Source organism: Puccinia triticina, chromosome 13A (assembly GCF_026914185.1).
Source record: "Puccinia triticina chromosome 13A, complete sequence".
Taxonomy (NCBI): domain Eukaryota; kingdom Fungi; phylum Basidiomycota; class Pucciniomycetes; order Pucciniales; family Pucciniaceae; genus Puccinia; species Puccinia triticina.
In genome coordinates, this window is record NC_070570.1 from 1851974 (window position 1) to 1870485 (window position 18512).

Here is an 18512-nt window from a genome sequence, read left to right on the forward strand (position 1 = left end):
AGGAAGAAAAGACCAGTCTGTTGGCGATTACGGTGAATGCCAGCCAACCTTGATTTTGGCATGTGCTAATTCACTATCTCCATCTTGGTCTTCAAGATGTACATATAGCGGTCTCCAGCGATCTCCTTGCTATGGACTTTTGCTCATACTTGTGATGAGTAACTTTGGTCAATGACTCAGTACGGCCGAGGACCCCGTATGAGAGGAAAGATGTGTGCCAGTAAGGACTTCGAGAGCCAGATGTGCTATAAAGGGAATTTGACCCAGAGGTCCCAAGTAGTTCTCTTTCCATCTTCTTTGCCTAAACTGTCGAGATACGTTCCAACCAAGGCAACAAGAGCTCATCTTTGCCACCTCGAAAATCGTAGTTCTACAGCTTGTGACTCAGCTTGCTGCCAGTGCGGCTGTAAGAAAGAAAACTGTTCGTATCAATTCCCATTCATTTCCTTGATACAGTTTTTCGTCTTCATTATGCTTGTTATCAAGGAAGTAGTATTTTTGGATACCACCCCATCTCACGGCATCCCTGCCAGTGAGCTTGTTATGCATTTTCCGAACACCACACTTCCCATTACCTTCTCGCTGCCCTTCACTGGTAGGACAATGAAGTCGTAAAAAAGACGAAGCTCAAGCGATATTATTACGCCTTAGCTTGACATGGGCGGCTTGAACTTGCTATCTACATATCTCACTTCAAGCACCCGGCACATCGTGTACAACACGCATACATGTTCCGGGGAAATGGCATTGGAAGGAGCACGCGCCACATTCATTGTCTATGGTCTTCAGACATAGCCTCGCCATTCTCGCCTCGGATTTCTTGGTTAGGGAAGACTTGAATTAGTTTATAGAAGCTGAGCTGATCTTGCATTCCTTTATCGAATGGGTTTGATTCAGTTACCTAAAGAACGGATAGTCTTCTGAACTGGTCGCTCCACCTACAGCCTGATGAAGCAGTCATACCCATTCACATCAACAAAGGGTGCCCACCCTTTGTCAAGTAAAACTAGAGGAAAATCGGCCAGCCAAACCGTTTCGATTGGGCCTTTTTTCCCTAACCCAGAACTGTTGGCGATACTTTCACCTTTATCGTCGCCGATTCAAAACGATCGTAACCAGCCTAACCTGGATGTTAACGTTCCCTTAGCGGAAACAAGCTCTTCGTTAGCCCTTTCCTTCTCTCGTGTGGTTTGCTTAACTTGCTAATTGAAATCCTTTTCCATTCTTCTCCACCGCCTTTTGGTGCTTGGATTCAATGGGTGCGCAGCAAACAAGCTCTTACTGAGCCGTTATTCCCATCATTTTCGCATCATGCCGGCTCAACAGTCACAGGTGAAGTACATTCTGCTCAGTCTCAAAATCAATATGGTATGTATCCAACCCGGTCCTAATACTTTCGACCTGATGTTATAAGAAGAGTCCCACTTGAACCATTTGTACTCTTGTTTCTTGTGCCACCAATTGTTATCATATCTACTGTTGCCTAATATTCTCACCCCTAATTCTCAACTCGTCTCTTTTCGAAATTTGATATTTCGCTTCGCTTCACTACCCCTAATAATACTTTTTCGAGCTCCTTATATATCTGTTCTCCTTCTTAATCAATCAAGCTTTGTCGAAAACCCCACGCTCATCGTTTTTTCTGTTGTTCATACCTTCCATTCGGCGTTCGTAATAATCAATCAAACCGCTCGTTTTCCAGTTTGCCACGGCTCTTTGGCTCTTGGTACTTATTCCCGTCAACCCCGTCCGGCTTATACGATGTGTCCCAGCTCTACGACAATGCCCGGTCCTCATCACTCTGGTAGTGTTATGTGTCACCAAAATATCACCATGTCATCAACCTTCGGCAGTTTCCTATCAACCTCAGTCGTAGCTGATCATGGCACCGAATCCTGTTCTCGACGAGCAGCGACCGGAGTCATCGGTTATGCTGGCAGAACAGCCTCGCCACCCATGGGCGGTAATTCTAGCTCGTACCAATCAACCGACTTCTTGAGTTCGACCCCTTCCACTCAAGATGCAGTGTCCTCGATGGATCTCAACAACTGCTCGCGGGTCAACGGAGAATGGTTGTTTACGAATCCCTTTGGCGCGGCAGTTCCAGCGAATCAATCTTCTGAGCATCACACTGGACGCGAACTCAGCCTTGAGGAGTCACTACTTTCCGAAGCCTTGGGGAAGCCTGATTCAGAATTGCTAAGCTTTCTAACATCCAATTTTTCAGTCGGAGAAAACTCGACCCTGTCATCTCAAGACGGCAATCATGTTCACGAGACGCTTCAGAAGGGCTCCCCTTCAATCGGCATCAACTTCTCGACCGGCCTCGAATCCACTTGCACCCCGGCAGCCAGCCCTTCCAAGTCAACAGCCTCGGTCAAGATCGAAAGCCCGGGGGGCTATGCGAATAGAAAACTCTTTAATTCCAGCGCACTCGAAAACTTTGGGAATGAGCTTTCAAAGTACAAGAATGTTTCTCAGGCACAACCTATAGGAGAAAACGTTGGCCTCGAAGCGTACCCATCCTCTACCTCTTCGAATTCCTCTTCTCATTCCAGCTCGCCTTCTTTGTCCTCCTCGTTTACTTTGAATTCACGATCATCCTCCTACTCCCCTTGCCACTCGTCAGTAGATCTGAGTCATTTCAACGAAGCTTCCACGTTTTCCCAAAACGTCCCAGACACTCTCTTCGAGAACGACTTTTACGAACGTGCTCCGGAAGACCTCATCAACGTCGATACCCAACCGAATTTCTTTAATCCGATTGCCAATGAGGGACACCTGGGACTCGAAAGTTTTTACCCTCTTCAACACCATATCCAGCAGCAGCAGCAGCAACTGCTACATCAGCTCGAACTTCAACAATTATGGCAGCAAGATCTACAGCGACAGCAGTCCTGGTCTCAGGGACTTCGACCACAAATCCCGGAGATGGCCAATTTCTTCAATTCAACTCAATACCCAGATGTCCAATCAACAAACTTTCAAGCACCGCCAGCGTTGAAACCAATATTCATTTGTCACAAGTGTGGCAAAGGCCATACTCGGCAAAGCAACCTCTTAGCCCATCTCAGAGATACCCATTCACAGGTCAAAAAAGGTACGCTCTCGTACATCTTCCTCTCTGTTGATCACTAACCAGTCCTGAATCATGTTTCTCATCCTTTTTACCATCCCTAATCGTTGCGTACAAATATAGTTGCTTGCGATTTTCCCGGTTGCACCAAATCTTACAAGCGAGTTTCGGAGTGTCGAAGGCATAAAAAGGACCTGCATGGTATTCCGCTGCCCAGTGAATTAAGTGGCAAGGTTCGCAAGCCGCGGTCCACGATCTCTTCTATGTTTCGACCTTCAAAATTCCAAAGCGCTTGAAGTTACGGAGTCGACCACGGACTAGGTTTCTATGTTAACCTCTTGCGTTAACCACTCAGGAGGTTGTAGATGAAAAGGCATACAAGGCTAGCTACGATAGTGTCCGAATACCTTGTAATTTTTTCATATCTTACTTTACTTTTCGCATTGTAATGTCCTCTCCTCACAGATCGCCATGCAGGTCTTTTTCCCTGTATATGTTCGTATTAATACGTAGTCCTCCTCCGACTAACTATTTTTATTCCGATAACTGCCTTTTCAACTTACTTTTTTATGTATTTACTCCCCTTGTACTGTCAGTCCTGCCTATAATTTATTTAATTGATCCACAGCTTGATTGCTCTTTGATTCCACGGGACGACACGAAACTTGTCCACTATGTAAGACACCGGAGAGAATCGACTGGCAAGCGTTACTAATGAGTAAAAAATTATTTAAATCAACATTGATAATTGAGAAAGATCAGAATCAGGAATCAGAAGACAAGGAGCCTGTCGCCACGGATTTCTCTTTGGCGCGCAGCTCTCACCGGCAACCATGCATATGCAAAGTAGCGTCTTGCGAGTTTGTATGCTGTTCTGCTTGGCTGGCGAGTTGCGTGACTGCCGTATTGACCATGTCTCAGCCAACCAGCCCACCCACTGCAGCCTCAATCCAAACACCATCGCAGGACGAAGGGGAAAAAACGAATCTGGAGCTAGTCCAAGTCTTACCAGGTATAGCAGTCAGTCCTCTGGTCTCGTAACTCTCACGAATGAATAAGAAATATATCTGATTGTTTCTACATTCAGGTCACAACGATCGAGCATGGTCCGTCGCTTGGCATCTCACTCGTCCGATATTGGCCTCATCGTCTACAGACAAACAGTTACGACTCTATCAATACCATCTCAGGCCGAATTTCATAGACGGGTCGGACTCCAAGCTCGAGTTTCAGTACATCGATTCCATCCCCAGCGCTCATACTCGTACCGTTAGATCCATAGATTGGTCTCCAAAGGGAGACCTTTTGGCTTCTGGCTCTTTCGATTCTACTGCTTCGATTTGGTCGAGCAATCATTTCGAGCAAAAAGTCAACCAAGCCGGTCTGAACTCGGAAGACGAATCAGGAAGGCCTAAATCACCCATTCTAGATGGAGAGGAAGAGGGAGAAGAGAGCTGGGAGTGTTTGATGTCACTCGAAGGCCACGAGAGCGAAGTGAAAGGTGTCTCGTGGAACCGAAACGGAAATCTATTGGCTACTTGCTCTAGGGATAAGAGTGTTTGGATTTGGGAGATCCTGATCGGAAATGACTCGCAGGAAAATCACAACGTTATGCAAGATGATGAGGGCTACGAGGTCATTTCAGTTCTCATGGAACACGAACAAGACGTCAAATCGGTTTGTTGGTCACCAGTAGAAGATCTGTTGTGCTCGACCTCCTACGACAACAATATTCATCTGTATGCCGAAGATGTCACTGCCGATGGGGATTTCACCTTACTCCATCGTCTCAAAGGCCATCAATCTACTGTCTGGGACGCCAGCTTCTCACCCTGTGGCGAATACTTGGCGTCCTGCTCAGACGACCTATCGATTCGGATCTGGCACCGTGAAAAGCTCGCTCAAGGTGGAGTCGAAGGAAGAGATGGAGGTCTTACTGGGGGGTGGCGAATTGGTCGTAGTGAAAGAGAACGATGGACATGCGTCTCTGTGCTATCTGGTTATCATTCTCGGACGATCTACTCCCTGGATTGGACGTTTGCTACGGTTCATAACCAAAACGAGTCGCAATGTCTAGGTATGATCGTGTCTTGTGGCGGAGACGGTATTATCAACGTGTTGAAACTTGTAAGCTTCATGACCATCTGATCTTTAAACTCAGAACAATTCAAGTAATCGTCTTTTAACCGGCATGTACCAGTCGAAGGGTATTCCGGTCTCTGGCCTGGACATTTCGTCTGCTCAGCCGGACGTTGTTCTTTTGGTGCAACGGAAAAAGGCGCACGGGACTAGCGATATAAACGATGTTGCCTGGTGTAAAGTGAAAGCTTCCAACAAATCGACCGATTTGGATCAGTCTGATTGGCGGACAGGTGTCCACCGACTCTTCGCTAGTTCCGGTGACGATGGATCAATCCGCGTTTGGAGGATCACCGAAACATAATGATTCAAGCTATTTTAAGCGGTGAAACTAACAGTTCATGAGTTGGACATGTAGAAAGATAACGCTTGACCACATCTTGACTAATCCCCCAGCAGTCATCCATAATCTTTGTGGGTCCTACTTGTACGCGATGGACCTTTTTTTCTTACTTCGCACGAATCAAACCTCTCTGCCGATTGTGCAGGCAGGTTGACAAATACACTTAAATATATGTTAAAGTATCCCTGCAAAATGTGTAATTTTAATTTTGGGAATTCGTCCGCAACCGGGACTTATAATTACAAGATTCCACTTATACCAGCAGTCATTAGCCATTGCTTTTTAACCAAATTCCCTTGACTTGCAAAATTCTTTGAGAACTTCCGCTACCCCCATAAAATGGTTAGATCCTACATATTTATGTCTTGCTTGGCCTTCTTTGCTGGATGACTGGCGTCTTGCATTCCTTCCAAAGGAATCCCGATTTTTACGCTTTCACCAATACATCTTGGAACAACTGTTGTCATACTCCTTATTCGCTGTCATCCTGACAGGACCATCCATGTTTCTTATGTATCAAGACTCAAGAGGGACGCCAAGCAAGTGACACACTTGGGCCTTCTGAGTCGATAAAACTTAAAAGTAGTACTTGTGCGTCATTTCAGTTCAAGGGAACTGAAACTTGACAACATAGCTAGCTCTTTTAGCAACAACTGTTTCGAGATTCACCATGGTGAGGGAGAAATGTAATACTCCATGGAAAGACCTGAGAAATCTGCCAAACACTCCCATTCTTGTTCTTGTAGAAAGAACCCAGAGGCAGTGGGTACCACTTGCTTTCCCTGAAAACTTCATGTCATGTCCTGAAGGAAACGCGACATGCAATGGTGGTCACCACCTGCCCAACTTCAATCAATCAATTTTCACATTCTCCGATCCACCGGCCGCACGGACGGCGGCCCTGGGCGGCCTCAGGAGCAGATCAATGTCAGGAGTATTTACTAATCATACAAAACTCGAGGAACAAATCATTCTCAAATCGTTCGAGTTTCCAGTTATGGCATGCAGTCCGCTGGATGAGAGTGTGGCATCCGCGGTATTCGGTGAGTGTAATCACCCACAAACATGCCTCAATAGACCTCCAGTGGATTGTAAGTATGGAGTTCCGAAAGGCATCTCATTAACTCTTGTTAGGAGTGACAGATGGCTCGACACGTACACTTGACCCGATGAGCTTCTATCTAGAAGCTCATAAAGAAGCCAAGTTGTTTCAAGAATTTCTCACCCATCATTCCACGAGAGCGGTTTGGCTTGTCCGGCAGAACAAACAGCTTTTAAACATACTCCCCATCTCCTTCCGGTTCTCATACAATACCTTCCAGCCATTCGAACACCGAAGTAACATGGGTCTGCCAGGATCTCTCTACCGAAAGGTTATAGCTCAAGTAATCCTATGCCTAGCAATGTGCTCCTGCTTCCGATGCGCATTCCGATTGTCGACCATTCAAGAAGATGCAGAGCCAGAATTGATGAAAATTACGGACGAAACCCCTCGAATTCTTATCAAAAGCGACGAAGCAAAGCGGAATGAGATAGTCGATGCGGTACTACAAGCAGCTAAGCAAGGTGATGGGGTCATTATTAAAGTCGAACCAAATGTGAATTGGATGCTGACTGATCCACAAATACTTTAGGCGTTCGAGATTTCCTTCCCGCCCAACAGCTTGAACATTTTGAGTATCGTTTGGTACCCGGCGTGATTAGAGAGGTTTTATTGCGTCTACCTGTCCAGGACCATCGCGAACTCGATACTACAGGTGCATTAATCGAGGACATACACGAATTTATCTTGGAAAAAGTCCAAACATCCTTTGCAATTGAATGCGCAGTCGCCTTTAGGGATGGCCTCAAGTTACTCAGTAGAAAACTCCGGCCAACTTCTTCTAAGATTAGGGGAAGGATCCAGCCCACGATTATAACGATTAAGCAACATCTTGCCACGTTAAAAAGAAAGGTTGCAGATGAGGCTAGAGAAAAGTCCTTCCTCATGAATATGTAAACAATGGTTACTAGATCATAGATGAATTGACAGGTGATATTGAGCCAGCATACACATCATATTTCCAGTTCAACTCTGTTTCTCAGCCCACAGAAGATAAATTTCCACTACACTTCCCCTCTATAAGTTTAAACCACATCAATTACAACAGGAGGTTTGACAGATGTAGATGTTTTTTGGCCATTTTAATCAGCATAATGGGTTCACAATTGAATCTTACCAAACTTTGGAGCTAAATTTAGGGTCAGCCTAAATGCACTCCAAAAAAATCCCAAAAGCACTCCAAAAGTGAGTGTATGGAGTGTGCACTCCAATGATTGTTGGAGTACAGACTAGAGTACTCCAAGTCAATTGGAGTGCAGAACCGGGGACTCCATACTCTTTGGAGTGCACCACAAAGAACTCCAGTGGCCAGGAAATGTAATGAGTGCCTACCCATCAGCTATCAGATGGATCCAAAGTTGGATGGGTCTCTTATCAAGAACTTCTGAGGGGAATAATAAAATGTAGCTTGCATGCAATTTTTCAACTCTGCTTTCAAGTCTGAATATCTGACTTGAATGTCAACTTGCAAAATTGCATGCAAATTGAATCTGGCCAAATTTGAAAACACATCTTAATTTAGCTGTGTTGCGCTAAAGCTACATAGAAGTTCAAGCCACATAAAAGTGGCTGCTACACTGCAATAAGGTCAAACAGGGGTTACCAATGAAAGATTGGTCCCCCAGACCAATAAAATATTAGCAGGGCCTACCAATGTGTATTGGTGGCCAGGGTGAGCCCTGCCAATATAATATGGATTGTTTGGTGTGGCAGGGTGTTCACTCCATACCAGCCTGGAGTGCCGGGTTGGGCACTCCAAATGGGGGCTGGTTTTGGAGTGAACAATCCTCCACTCCAAAAATCTTGGAGTGGTCTGGATTTCACGCCTTTTTTGGCGTGCACCTGGCATTTTTTTGGCATGCCTAAAGCCCAACCCTATAAGATTGGTCTGGGAGACTGATATTATATTTTTTCCCCCTGTCAGTTGCGGAAATACCAAGACCATTGTCTTCTAGCTATGCTGGCTGCAAAATATATGCTTCAGTGGTAGCGCTGAAGAATAGAGCACGGTTTCAAGGTTTGAATACTGGCAAAGACAAAAAAAGGATAATATTTTTATAGGAGGGGTTTAAATATAGCAGTCAAGGGTATTTAAGTGCCCTCCATTATAATTTCAGGGCTTGCAGAGCAGGGGTGTTCAAGATGCCTGATGCAGCGGGGGCCTGGAGTACAGGTATTGTTTGCTGGGGTAACCCCTTTGGGAATCTAGGAAGATATCTGACAATAACTTAAAGAAAAGCAGGACTCACTTTCAATCTATGAGTTGGAGAGAGATATGCGTCAAAAGGGAGTGCAAGGTAGGACGTTGAGAAGTTTTAACTTCAATCTGAATCAGACACGGGAGCGGTAGCGGCTTGTTGAAGAGTGTATTGAGAAGAATAGTACAGTTTTGGGTGCCTGTTTGGATGAATCTGCCAATATTCCAGACACAAGAACAGCTTATTTTATAGATTTTTTCTTGCCTCTTTGTTATGGTGTTTCTTGTACCAGCTCATCATTGACCAGGAGAATCACCGTAATGAGGGATTCATTTCTTGGATTATTTGATTTTGTAATTTCAAGGAAGAGTGCTTTCTCAGACTCTTTTCAAGGATAGCGCATACTCCCTACCACAACTAGGGAGTCCCTAGTTCATTCAAGTTTCTGCAAATCTGCACTTTATTGAGAGGGTAGTGCTTTCTTTGTACTTATACTTTGATTTATTTATTTATTTTATTATTTTGTTCTTTGATCAGTTAGCTCTGATAAAGTAGCTAGCTGACACCCCCGTTCAAACTGAAAGATTACAAAGAACTAAGATTCATTTCTTTTTTAGAATCTTCTCTAATTGTAGATACAAGTTTATGTTATGCATCAGACGATGAAGGTCTGTTTACCTAAGAGCAGATGGCTGGCCACTATCTACTGAGTAAGAGACAATGAGGCTAGGAAATAGAAATTTCTAGCGCAACTGAAGTTGCGGGATCTGGATGGTCTGATTAGAATAAAGTAAGTTGTCAGACATCACTCTTGTTCATCTTTAATAGGATAGCAACTTTTACCTTACTTAGATACAGCCTTTCTGGACTTTGTATCCGGTTTTATTGCTTTTTAGCAATGCGGCGAAGGAGTGCCACAACATTATCTGCAAGAGTTTAATGTTGCTTTGACTTCAGCTTTCTGCTAGCTTTCATCTCAGTACATGAACACTCTTACTGATTTGGTCTCCTCCAAGATGAGTTGACTCAGTGTTTTCTGACTGATCTACTTTGACTTGGTCTAAGAGATAATTTTTGACTAAGCGTTAGCTACAATCTTCCTTCAATCCTTGAGTTATATAACTACCGCTTACCTTTGGCGCTGGTTGTTATTCTCTTGGATAGAGGTCTTGGGCCAGGAGTTTCCTTGAGCCTAATCTTGCTACTCACAATGGTTGTACCTATGCGCATCAATAAGATTTTTTCAGTTTTCACAACATTGTGGTGCTGATTTAGACTGCAGAAGTGGTTTTCAATGCTTACCAAATTCCACAGCTGGTTTAGATCCCGGCACCTCTGTCAATTTATGAGATTGGTGCCGTTCACCTAGGTGTGTATTCTCACACAAACTTACCACAGGGGCAACCAATGAAACCCCTTTTGCAGTTAGCATCACCAAAATTCCTGCTTATGTACAACCTGAAGTTGACTACAGGGGCCCTCAAGTTTTATTTGGCCTTCAGCAGAATTGCTATAGGATCTTCCATTGTTCTGGATCAAAGAAACCGTTGGCTGCTCCTTTTGGCACCTTTCAATTGAGCCAGTGGCCCCAAAATGGTTCATCTTTTAACCACTATGCCAATTAGTGCCCTGATGTAGATAATGTTGACCAGTACCTGTTTGGCAGTACCTGGCACCCGTGAGCGGGTACCGCCCGCACCCGCCCCACACCCGCCAGGCGGTGCTGGATGCCTGTTTTTTGGCAAAAATCATATGAAGACTGATGAAAAGAATTATCATTGGTTTTATGAACAGCTGTTTTGGTACTTTTAGAAAAAAGGGTGATATCAAGTCCTCTGTTTCTTTTCATCATCTATCAATATTTGTGTCATTTTTTCAATAGAGTAAACAAAAACATCAGTAAAGAAACCTTTGATGAGATGATGAATTTCACATCTTTCATCTTCAAAGAAAATCTCCTTTAATTTTTCTTCATGTGATTGAAAAATAAGTCTTGCTATCCAATGCCAAATCCATTCAAAAGCAGTTGTAGGCCTGGATCTTTGTTTCTGAGTAAGTGGGGCAGTATGATCAGTTGGTTCTTGGATTGATTTGGGATTGAATATATATTTCCTGAATGATTCATCTCCAATTGTTGGTTCAAATAACTCATACGCATCTTTAAGAAGTTTGGCACCACAATCTTTGTTATCATCTGTAATAGTGATACAGTAGTCCTGAAGTATAGTGCCAATCATATCAATGTGAAATAGAAGTAAAGCAAAATTCCTTCCAGTGCAACCTTTGTCATGTGTTGGTGATTTATATTGGAGTGAGTTCATTTCATCAAATCTCAAACCAGTCCTTGCAGTCCAATATTCAAACCATCTATTCTGTTCATAGTGCATGTGTTTTAACGAAGATCTGATTAGTTTTTTTCGATCCAATTGTTGGACCTTTTCTGATTTGAGCTCATGTATGGGTTGAGCTTTTACTTCTTGTTCATATGAAGGGGTGTTATTCTGATCTTCTTGAAGTTGAACCTCTGAGGCGCCCTCCGGCCCCTGATCGGAAATGAGGCTATTGTGCTTTGAAAATCTAAAGAAAAATTTACGAACATGGCCTGCATCCATGAGGGGGATTTTCAGCTGATTTTCTTGACCCAGTGAGATTATTTTTGGAACCATTTTTCCAACTTTCACTCTATGTCTCACTGATTTGTACTCATCACGCTTGAAAACATCTATATGAAAACTGAGCTTCTTGACAAGCCTTTCCCCCTTCTGTTTCTTTGGTCCAAAGAACATGTTGTTCGCATTTTGGTTTCCACTTTTGATTGAAGGGCTCAGCATACTAGTAAAACCAGTCAAAGTTTGGCCAATTTTTCTTTTTTTATCCAGTTTTACTGTGAGATGACCCTCAATGGCTGATGAGCCTTGGAATGAGAGGCTGGTTGGATGCTTTGAAGAATTCCTAGTGCCCATTTGAAGATCCTTTGAATATATATTGGTTGTTGCTGCATGCATTTTTGGCACTGATCGTGAACCTATGGTAGCCAAAGCAAAGGCTGGATTTTCAATCATCTTCTCTTTCTGTATCAGCGGGGTGACATTCTGTAGGAGCCGCTCTTCGAACTTGACCGGAGAAAATTCAAAAGGCCCCGCTCGCGATTTTAAGGATGCAATGGTGAATGGAAATGCAGTGGCGGAATCAGCTTTCTTTGAGTGTATGGGTACCTGGCCACTACCAAGAACTGGCGCATCGATTAGGATATTTCCCCCAAATTTCTCGGGAAATGTCGCATATTTTAAGGATAGTTTTGGAGGTGGAACTTTACTGGGACCAGTTCCTTGGTCATGTTGAATCGGAAACCGGTGATTCCTACTTCCCAAAGCATCAATGAGCAAGTTATCTCCTACTTGCCTAGATGAATTTCCTAAGGATAGAGCGGTAGACGGGTCAGAGTTGCTAGTATTAGGAGGAGCCCGGTGACTCGTAGAAGCCGGTGCGTCAACCAGAAAGCTTCTTCCAACCTCTCTCATGACTGCCCTTTGATTTCCTAATGATAGCTCTAACCCTGGAAGTGTAGTGATATCTGCTCGGTTGATGTGATGTGTTTGAGGTGGTGCTAAACTTAGGGTGAGATGAAGACCATCGCCCATTTTTGAAGTATTTTGTTCTTCAACCCTGATGGTTTCCGGCCAAGTCGTGTCCACCGAAGCGTTAGACCTACAAAACATCCATAAACCCAGAGGAACAAGCAGACGAGTCGTAAGAAAAGCGAGCATCGCTTAGTGAATCTGTTAAGTGAGGCTCCCAAGAAATTGTTTCCCGATGTAGATTGATTATTCAAAGGGTCTGGGAAGTGGGACTAAATTCAAAGGGTCTGGGAAGTGGACTAAACACTCTAATATATCCCCAACTCTGATTTGATAGACAAGAGGAAATGAGAACACATTTACGGTGTGTCACAGGAATCGCGTATTCCAGTAGAATTTTCGCCACCTTATTATTTTGCAGATGCACAGCTCAGGTTGTATCTGATCACTCTGAGTGGAGAAGCAATGTCGGTGTGACCAATCTGTCTGCCTGCGGCTGGTGCACAACAGGATTAGATGTCAAACCATAAAGCTGGGTATTTAGGTTCAAGGACTGGAGCTTTGAGTCCAGACTCCAAGCCAACACCCCACTGTAACTCAACCACGGCTCTGCCCCAAGGTTCACCGCAGATGTGGGACAGGATTTGGTGCCAGACCTGATTGTATTCCATTCCTGATCTAAGCAGACTCTAACACACTCTTTGTAACTCTTGAACCTAATCACCAGGGGAGATTTTGACGCACTCTCCAGAGAGTGCCATACTGTACCCTTTTTCTGTAACTGTGCTGGATGCCTTTGATGAAAGTAGTGCCAGAATTAATGAAAAATTCTGGAACTAATCCGCAAATTATCTGAAACTGATCCTGGATTCATGCATAAACCATCCAGAAGTCATGCAGAAGTCAGCTGGAACACAACTGGAATGCAGTTGAAACCACCAAGACGCAATGGTCACAATAAAAGCATAATTCAATTTGAAGTGTTTGGTAATTAAGATGAATTATTGGGTTTCAATTCATATTATTTATATGCGCATGAGGCAACGGTGGGTCGCTACTTTACAGTTATCGGTAAAGTAGCGTTATCGTAGTTTTTTTTTGCTCGATACCGGTACTTTTCTTGCCGGGATCCACTTTTTAGCCTACTTTACAATAACCTAATTTCTCATTATTTTTTTCTCTATACCAATACGATATCAGGCAATGTAAATGTTTATTTTTTAATTCCGTTACGATATCTAAAGCCAAGGTTCGATAACTACAATAACTTGAGCAGCAGATTTGCGAAGGAGAGTGTACTATTGGCTGGGCTTAACCAAAGCTTTCAAAGCCTTTCCAGCCTCCGCAAAGTTTCCTGTCAGGGGGACTTCTTGACGGAGCCACATAAGGCTGCTCACACAATGCGACATTGTGGAGGGTAGCAAGCGACCTCGGTTGCTGCTACATACATCAGCTGCTGCTGAAAATAGCCTCTCAACTGCACACGAGCTAGTCGGGGTGCCCAGATAAGCCCGGGCCATTACTGCAAGGGTTGGGTAACGTGCTTGGTTTGCCTGTTTATTACATATGAAATCAGCTTGAGTCCAGCATGTTATCGAGATTGACGAAAAAAGGGGAAATGAAATGGGCAATACCTTCCACCACATCAAAGGTGTGTTCTTATCTTCAATCGCACCATCCTCAAATGACAGGTTAGCTGACAAGTACGCTTGAACCTCATCCTCCTGGACCTGGGCTGTCGTTGGTTGCGCGGTCATACGAGAAGCAAGACGAGACATGAGTGATTTCGCTACTGGTAAAGGTTTCACCGGTTTATCTATAGAAACCGCATTCGGATACGTGGTCTGCGCGTTCTTCATGCTGGCTAGGTGTTTTTGGTGAGCTTCGGTGTTGCAAAATTCTTGCTTGAGTAAGTCGAGGATTTCAGTAACCTGAGCACTCTCAGCCCCAAAAACAATCTCAAATAAATGCATCCTGTAACAAGGATGCATCAATGTAGAAAGCACCAGGGTCTCGCATTGCATAGCTTCATCGAGATATTTGTCGACCCGTTTCAACATTGCGTAGTACATTGGGTGAAGCGCATCCGTTTGAGCTGAACGATCGAGCTTTTCTTCAAGGTTTTCCTTGAGCTCCAGGTACCTCGGTATGACATGTGTACCTGTAGCCGAATCACCCTCCATCTGAGAGGTCAGCTTGACAAACACCTAGCCAAGTACACAAAAACAAGACTAATTTGTTAGATACATATTTGATGATTTAGCAATGACAGTAAGGAGAGAGAATTGCGAATGAATTACCCCAAGCTCATCATTCAAACTTTCTATCGCCATCCAATCACGCGGGGAGAACAGTATGTTGTCGAAGAGGCTGTCAGTTTTTTGCTTTTGGTCTTCTTTCAGAATGTGGTCGATTACATCGCGGGCGTCAAGGGCTTTTTGGTAGCTTTGGTACTTGATGTTCCATCTGATACCGTAACCTGCAATCAAAGGGGCCACTTTGACCTGCAACTTCTCGGCTGTTTGCTCAAAATTGGCCCGCTGAGCCGCCGAGCGAGTGATTAGTTTGATAACAGTATCAAGCTAATTATGACATGGAAGTTACACGAAAAGAATTAGGCCCAAGCTAAACCAGACGCAGAGGATGATGTACATACCTTCACAGTTAGACGCCGGAGTTTTTCGGATTTGGTATTTATGTTGAGCTCGGTATCAGAATTCTCGTCGGCCAAAGTGGTGTTTTCTTGTTCAGGGTTGTCACTGTCACAATTGCTGGCTTTGTCATCTACTGAACACAGTTCATTGGCGCTACCAAAGTCACTCTCGGACCCTCCGTCGTATTCTTCGGCATGCGGAGGCTTTGTCTTAACCGCTGCAGATTGTTCAGAAGTATCCTCCAGCTCCGCCTCTTCGGTTAGTTTACTTAGAACCGGGAAAAATCCCAAAACAGACTCCTTGGTTTTCGCTGGAGTTAGGGTATTCAGGGAGAGTGCTTTGAGTCCCGAATTCACGATGAGGGCAAGTTTGTGGCAAAAGCACCGCACGTGCATTGTTTTGGGGTGCCATTTTAAATCTGCGAACTCGGCTGACTTCACTCCAAGGTCGGCGGCAATTGTTGCAACATTATCATGTAGGAGATCGTACATGGTCCGTGCCATTGTATTATTGTTCGAGCTGGAGTCAGTTGTCTGAGCCAACATGTAATGACACAGAAAAAAAAGTGCCCCGTTAGAACAGGAAGCATCACGAAAAAAATAAGCAACTCATCTTTTGGTAAAGGTTGTTCTTTTTGAGGACAGCAGTAATTGGACGCGCTAATAGGTGACCAGCATGTCTCCATGGGAGCATCTTTAATGCCAAATGCCGGACCACATATTTCCAATCAGCATCGATGTATGCCACCGCGGCGCCAATGAACGCAAACCGGTTTCCCTTTGTTGTCCAGACATCATGGATGAGGGTAAACTTGGTTGCAAGATTCTACCAAAAATGTAACACAACTGTCAGCTGCATCTCTTTGCAATAGTTTATCTCAAGGACGGACAAACATTCAACTCGGTAAAAACATTTGACTTGAGCATTGAGTAAAGCGCCTTTGACTCGTCCGAGGACCATCTTCGGCCGTATAGAATTGCTTTCCTACTAACATATTGAAATGCAGCACGCAGATAGGGGTCCTCAATGCGCGACCATGGGAGTGCTTGACGTATTTGCCATATCATTATGAGCTGGTTTAAAACGCGGTTGAGAAAGGGTGGCTGGACTTCGAGGAATCCAGCTATGCCGGTCTGCTTTTGGTCGCCATTAAGGTTGGTCTCCATCATCCTTCGTTCGGCCACAGAAGGGGGAAGCTTGGTCCCTGCCAGCTTGGCTTTATCTCTGTTCACACAGCCGCGAGCACTTTTCCCGAGCTGGGTATATCCATCACGATGGGAAACCAAGTTCCCGTTGGAAGTAATATTTGAACGATAGACACCGTTACACCATCGGCATTTATAGCTCAGATTGATCCCCTCGGGATCGCCTTGCTTATAGGTTGGTGGGTAGAAAAACTCCTCAACGTTCGCGATGTTGTCCTTCCTAGCTTTGCCTCCTTGCGAGCGTACGACTACTGAGCCTTCATCAGTATCCTGGTCAAAATCATGGTCCTGTTTGTCAAGTAAAATCAAGTAAAAATGTAAGCTTTATGATTCATTTTGATCCAATTCAATCAAAATTTTTACAAGATATGATAATGTATTCATTAAATTCACATACCGTGGTTTCAGTCTTCTTAGAATTCACTTTTTTTTTGGAGGCTGAAGACGTGTTTGTCTTCTTTTCAGGAATTGTCGACACTTTCTTCTTCTTCTTCTTTGGCTTGGTTGTTTTTTTAGCTGCGGCCACTGGTTCAGAGTCACTCACTGGTTCTGCCTCAGACTGAGCTTCAATCTCAATGGATTGACCTGAATCCGCTGAATCCTCTGCCGCTGCGGATCGTTTTTGGGTGCCAGGACGAGTCAATTTGAGCCGCGAGTCAGATGAAACAGCCACCATGTTTGGCGCAACAACTAGTGACGATGCACGTGAAGAGCGGCGGCGATTCTGAGTTTCTGACTGATCAGTCGCATACCCGGTACTAAGTTTGTTGCCGGAGGGGTCTTTGCGGGTGGATTGAGGATTTGGGGCTGTCATGCTGTTAAAACTGGATTCAAGCTGATTGGATGCTGGGAGTACTGGACTTCGGTGTGGAGATTGAACAATGTGGGAGCTTGTTGAGCTTTAAGCCTCTGTGTCACCAAATCATGAATTTTATCCCCGGTAGAGAATGTGAGAATCCCCGGGCTGAAACTCAGGGTTAAACCGTTTATTTCAAATTTGATACTCAGGGGTTATACCAAAACATTCACTCTACGATAACAGATTCTTCAGCAAAAAAAAAAAAGGGCTCGCTACGATATCAGGCCCCTCAGATAATTTCCGTTACTAGTATCGTTAGAGTATCGGGGATCATCACAGTGACGCTACTTTACTTTACATGCCCGGTTATCGTAAAGTAAAGTAGCGACCCACTGTTGCATGAGGGTGATAATTTCTCTCACTTTGCTAATGTAACTGTCATGTGCGTATGTTTAAGTTTGTTACAAATCACAGGTTGAGCCTCCCGCAGATCAACAACATGTACATCCCTGTTAAAATGATGGGAAAGGCCCATCTGAATTGGCATATTTCCCTAAAGAAGGCCGGTATCATCTAGAATTGAGCCAAAAAAGGATGAAAGTAGGGTGAAAATATGAGTAAAGTCAAGCTTGGAGGTGTGTGGTCCCAGATTGCAGATAGACATCATGGCTTCTTAAATATATAAGCTTGTGAGTTCTTCTTGTGTTTGTTTGTTTTCCAATGTCTCCATGCACATGCATGTTAGTTTTTTTCCACTTTGCCAATGTCACCTTCGTGTACGCGCGTACATTAGGGTGACATATCACTGGAGGCGCCTTTCACAGCTCCATTACAAGCAAAAACTGGTCAGAAAGCCATGAAAGCCCCCGCAGGTCACATTTACATTGTTTGGCACCCCTTTGACATAGAGAAATTGATCAACAGAAATTCACCATAAATGAGTAATAGTTGGGCATTGATTAACTATGATTTCATGACAGATTGTAATTAAGTTATACATAGAAAACTAAATGGTTCTATACAACATTGCACAAGGTCCTGTGATAATTCCGCATCACTTCTGACACACTTCCCATTGACTTCTGAATAATTTATCAATGGTTTCCTGATCCACATCTGACTCACATCAGACCCAGAACAACATAAAATTAGACTCTGGCACTCTCTGGAGAGTGCGTCAAAGTCTCCCCTGGTGAATATAATGATAAGCAATATCAATGAGACTTGTCATCCCAGGATCTACAAGTACAACGGCAGTCAATGCTTAGATATGAGCCATGAGCACAGAAAGCATAAGAAAACTTGGATTGGTGGTTAACTAATTACTTGGTCAAGTTTTCAATGCCTTTAGTGCACATCTATTTTGGTTTCTGTCACTGACACGCCTTCCCTCTGTCCAGAAATCTTTGATTTGCCAC

At 44.1% G+C, this 18512-nt stretch overlaps 4 protein-coding genes across 4 annotated transcripts; 3 read left to right on the forward strand and 1 right to left on the reverse strand.

The window, feature by feature from the left end:
- Positions 1 to 948: 948 nt before the first annotated feature.
- On the forward strand, positions 949 to 3372 carry PtA15_13A177 (uncharacterized protein; the record flags this gene model as incomplete). Its single annotated transcript, XM_053162348.1, has 4 exons — positions 949 to 1163; positions 1268 to 1368; positions 1703 to 3100; positions 3200 to 3372. The coding sequence occupies 4 exons, from the start codon at positions 949 to 951 to the stop codon at positions 3370 to 3372; spliced, it is 1887 nt and encodes a 628-aa protein (XP_053026333.1).
- Positions 3373 to 3988: 616 nt separating this feature from the next.
- On the forward strand, positions 3989 to 5519 carry PtA15_13A178 (uncharacterized protein; the record flags this gene model as incomplete). The annotated part of the gene is made up of 3 exons (XM_053162349.1): positions 3989 to 4088; positions 4164 to 5203; positions 5277 to 5519. The coding sequence occupies 3 exons, from the start codon at positions 3989 to 3991 to the stop codon at positions 5517 to 5519; spliced, it is 1383 nt and encodes a 460-aa protein (XP_053026334.1).
- An 832-nt stretch (positions 5520 to 6351) lies between these two features.
- On the forward strand, positions 6352 to 7557 carry PtA15_13A179 (uncharacterized protein; the record flags this gene model as incomplete). Its single annotated transcript, XM_053162350.1, has 3 exons — positions 6352 to 6601; positions 6693 to 7156; positions 7222 to 7557. 3 exons carry the CDS (start codon positions 6352 to 6354, stop codon positions 7555 to 7557), a joined length of 1050 nt encoding a protein of 349 aa, XP_053026335.1.
- A 7493-nt stretch (positions 7558 to 15050) lies between these two features.
- PtA15_13A180 (uncharacterized protein) lies at positions 15051 to 17109 on the reverse strand (the record flags this gene model as incomplete). Its single annotated transcript, XM_053162352.1, has 2 exons — positions 15051 to 15307; positions 17055 to 17109. The coding sequence occupies 2 exons, from the start codon at positions 17107 to 17109 to the stop codon at positions 15051 to 15053; spliced, it is 312 nt and encodes a 103-aa protein (XP_053026336.1).
- Between the last annotated feature and the right edge of the window lie 1403 nt (positions 17110 to 18512).